A 4,565-nucleotide genomic window follows, 5' to 3' on the forward strand; every position below is an offset into this window, starting at 1 on the left:
AGAAAAAGCTAAGGTTTCTTACTGGATTTTAGCGTGGCTGGACTCCATTGTTTTTGTCTCAAAGTGGAACTTCCTGATTCCTTTTTTTGCCTTTTTCTCTACGGAGCTCCCCCTGCAGTTTCGGAGTACACATTTTCACAATATCGCCGAAAACATCCATCCATTGTCAATCACTTTATCCTCACTGTCGTTAAAGCTCACCGCTGTTTTCAACGGAGCCGGCGAACAGGATTCATGGAGCCACGTCCATGCTGGTCAGTTTCACATGCTCTGAAGTTCATTCATGTGTCAAACAGTGATTTTTTCTTCCTTTTTTCCTCCGAAAACAGTTCTATTTTGCTTCTTTTTCGCCGACTCTGCCATGATGAACGTCTAAAATAACGCTATTTCTGCTCTTGTCTAAAATAAGGCTATTTATGTTTCTCGCAAGACCCAAAGACTTTGTGAGACCTCCTGATTCTGAGGGACACTGCCGGGTCAACGGCCCTGATCTTGCAAGGCTGGTTTTCTCGCTAATAGACAGAGAAATCCTGCCATAGTCCCACTTTAAACATTTATCATTGATTGAAATGCATCACTTAAAGGTGCCATATGTAAGAATGTGGCCAAAAACGGTTACTACATTCAAATTCAAAATACAAAATAATATATAGGTTTCGTTTTCTGACGTAACTGGCAACCCGTGGTTGCTCGGCAGGTGAGACTCTACTGACTGCAATGATTGGTAGACGGCGGTAGGTGGCGCCACATGCCAAAACATGATTTCAAAACATAAACATGATTTGCAGTCTGCAAAATATATCTTTTAAAGCAAATATTTTGTCTGTACTGTTGTTGTTGTTGGTGAGTTCAGTTTGTTATATGAACATTATTCCTGAGTCTCTGTGACATATTAGGAGGATTTTATGGCCAGTTGCTTTAGATCTATTACATAATGCACCTTTAAATAATATATACTACAGTGTATTTCAAACACACTGCATTTTTAGGTGATAAAGTGACTGTTTTTTCATGATAACGCAAAAAAAAGAGAAAAATAAAAATCAGTAAAATCACTCACACAAAGGCTAAAGTGCAGGAGCCGAGAATGCACTGTTTTCATACAGGTGGCTTAATATTATATTTAGATATAAACTATATATATATATATATATATATATAAAAAAATGCAGAGCAGCATCTTTTCCAGTGATGACAGTGTTCACGGAGACCGTGAAATATAAGCGGCCTCGTTTGGTTCATTGAAGAACTGCACTGTGTGTATATGACGTTACCAGGCAGGCGTCTTTTTCCAGTGTATGTAAAAAGGCTGCAAATGTGCTGCAGGAAAAGAGCCTGGCGGGGGCCGTGGGATCAAGCTCATGCAGAGTGGAATAATGAGGGTAACAGCAGCTTCTGTGGCCTGAAGAGACAGACGAGGTGACGGTGTCGGGAAACAGCAGCTCACCAAGTCATCTGTCATTCCAGTCTGGAAATACATGAGAGAGAACGAGGACAAGTGAGGCTGCTGGGTTCAAATATATACATGTCCTCACTGGAATAAATATTCATCGAAATAGTCCCTTTAAAAAAGATAGTGTTGAGAAGATTTCTTTTAGGCTGAATACTGCCGACAGTCTGGGATATTAGAAAATTAGACATCATTGTGGAAATATTGCACACCTCACTGAATAGGTCACATGATGATTTTCTTTTACCTTCAGAGGGAGGACAATCCACAGCACAGATGTCAATCACTGGTCTTCACATCCAGCAGCTGGAAAAGCCTCCGCTTCCTGATTCTGGAACATGTACTATAAAAGTGAGGGAGAACATCAATACACATTTGTACCTTTACCCCATAACTTTCACTTTTACAATTAATACATTATTGCAGTTCAAAGCACTGGATGCCAGCAGAGTGAGGCGCTAGCTGCTGTACAAATACTACTTAAAAAGCCTCAGTGACCCTCTCTAAAATGTCTTGACAAGAGGAGAATTAAGCTTTTCTATTGTACAGTTCTAGCACTACTCCACTCACGTTGAGGATGTATTAATCTCTCGCTCCCTCATCTTAATCTAATTTCACTATAGCAGTGCTTAAAGTAGAAGAAGAGGAGGAGATTGAGAGAGCAAATTATCTGTTTACGCCACTGTATTTTACCTGACTCTGCAGAGCAAAGTTAGAGCACCTTATTCAAAGTTATATTTTATATATATATATATATATATATATATATATATATATATATAAAGTTATATAGTTAGATTATATCAATATAATCTATTTTATTGTTGTTATTATTATTTTTTTTTAGACTCCTGAATCTATAAAAACTATGATCCTCATCCACAGCTTCACTGTTCACTGGAGTTTGGCAGAAAAGCTCCACCTGGTGGAACTTTAGCAACACTGCATTACTGTGACTTCACAAACTGTGAGTCAGTGTGTGGCTGTGCTCATGTTTTCACACTAACGTTATCGCCGCGTCAAAAAATACAACTGCCAGTTATGCTTAAGACCGAGTGTTGAAATGAAAGCGCGCTGCTGTGACCTGTGAGTCACTCTGAGTGCACAGCAGTAATGTAACCACACACACACTCAAAAAAAACAAAACACAGAGCCTGAATCAGCATTGTGTGAACTCATTTGAATTGAACAGACATTAATTTTGTCTACATTTAAATGCAACACGATACAGCTTTAAGCAACAATAAATTATGTCATAACTAAGTAAATAAATACATTCTGAGATTGTTCCTTCTTTAGTAGGAAGTCATCTCCGTTGGAAATATTTGAAAACCTCTTAAGAAATAATTTTAATGAATTTTTTAAATTCAGGAAATGATCCATTTGCCCTGATGCACTATGACACTACGCTGATTTTAGTCTCAAAAACAAAAACTATCTCGGAATAACTTGAAATTCACCATCATAATAGTCGACATTTCCCTGAACAAGGATCCCTTGAAAATATTTGCAAACCTCTTAAGGAATAATTTTAATGATTTTTTTAAATTCAGGAAATGATCCATTTGCCCTGATGCACTTTGACAGTGAGCTGACTTTTTTCAAAAAAAACAAAAAGTATCTCGGAATGACTTGAAATTTACCATCATAATAGTCGGCATCGCCCTGAACGAGGATGCGTTGAAAATATTTGCAAAACTCTTCTCAACCAATCTATAACCATGGCTCTCAAACTGTGGTACGTGTACCACCAGTGGTACGCAAGTTTCCTCTGGTGGTACTTGGAGGAAAATCAGAAATACTGTTTTTGACTGTATAAACCAGGGTATGTGACAGGAGTATGAAGGAAATTAAACAGATAACGACAATGAAAAATCACCCAACCTCACTGTGCGACTTACCGATTTGAGGTTGGACTCCATCTCTGTGAAGGTCCACTCAGTGAGCGGCAGGCTCAGACTGAAGGGCTACAGAGGAACACGGAGAGACGACGTTGTCATTCAGGTCAGTGTTTGAATAATAGATGAGTTCAGTGTGTGCTGTGTTTACAACAAAGGAGACAACAGCCACTCTGAATGTTTAAATATCAGATGTGTATCAGAGTGATCTCTGCGCAGCTGAGTGTGATCGTCTCTCAGCTCGACTCACATCCATGACAGCGCTGCTCCCGGCTTCCACAGTGTTCTGCTGCTGCTGCTGCTGCTGATGACTCCTGAGCAGAAGCTGCTGAAGCTCCTCCAGACTCATGTCCACGGTCTCCACTGTGTCCTCCATTCTGCACAAGCACACACACAGTAAACAAATGCAATTGTAAATGGAAATAACTAGCATAGTTTTCAGCCTACTTAACCCTCTAACACCTAACTCAAACAGTCCGTCTTTACTTTTTTGCTTATTTTAGCCATAAAAGGGCCAGAAAATGTCCTGTTACTATGTGCTTTAGGCCATTTTTCCAGAATAACTTCCAATATCTGGCAGTTATGAACCATTTACTGCATGTTAAAATACTGTTTTTGCTTGTTGAACAGTATAAGACATATTTACAATAAAAAAAATGTTTTGTTTTTGTCTGAATGTGCAAAAACAGGCCAAATGCACAGGTGTTCTTTCCACTCTCTCCTCTCTGGCATCATAGAGGCTAATTCCCCGCCTTCCTAAAACAGCGCGAGAGAAATTATCTTCATCATCTCACGTTGGCTTTGACGTGCAACTTCTCAGCTTTCAGAAACTGTCGCATTTTCTTCTGATAGCACAAACCGTCGCATAGCTACGGTAATGCAAAGTGCACTTTTGCAAATGTGTTGGTAAAACAAAGCCGGCAAAGCTGGTAGTCGACACATTTGAGCATAAACATAAAGGAGAGTGCTGAATTATTGGGTCAAAAAAAAAAAGAAAGAAAAGAAAGAGTCCATAAAGTATAAGTGGCAGTTCAAAGGAAAGGCATCAGAGGCTTAATATTAACTCATTCATTCATGGCTTTCTGGAATTGAAGGTTTGCGACTGGATGAAGTTTGGATGAACAGTATTTGTTATTTATATACTTTCCTGCATGGGATTGCCTCTCTTTTAAGCTGCCACTAATACTTTAAGGACTTTTCTGAAGAAAACAAATTAA

General features: G+C 39.0%; 1 protein-coding gene across 1 annotated transcript in view; it reads right to left on the reverse strand.

Moving 5' to 3' along the window:
- Positions 1 to 1,733: 1,733 nt before the first annotated feature.
- hsf4 (heat shock transcription factor 4) overlaps positions 1,734 to 4,565 on the reverse strand; it is a gene marked incomplete at both ends in the record, with an annotated part of 15,895 nt that continues 13,063 nt past the window's right edge. The window contains 3 exons of the mRNA XM_083894072.1: positions 1,734 to 1,793; positions 3,352 to 3,417; positions 3,599 to 3,725. Of these exons, the coding sequence (XP_083750198.1) occupies positions 1,734 to 1,793; positions 3,352 to 3,417; positions 3,599 to 3,725 (253 nt within the window). The remainder of the gene's footprint in view (positions 1,794 to 3,351; positions 3,418 to 3,598; positions 3,726 to 4,565) is intronic.

The sequence above is a fragment of the Microchirus variegatus genome, assembly GCF_963457635.1.
Source record: "Microchirus variegatus genome assembly, chromosome: 8".
Lineage (NCBI taxonomy): Eukaryota > Metazoa > Chordata > Actinopteri > Pleuronectiformes > Soleidae > Microchirus > Microchirus variegatus.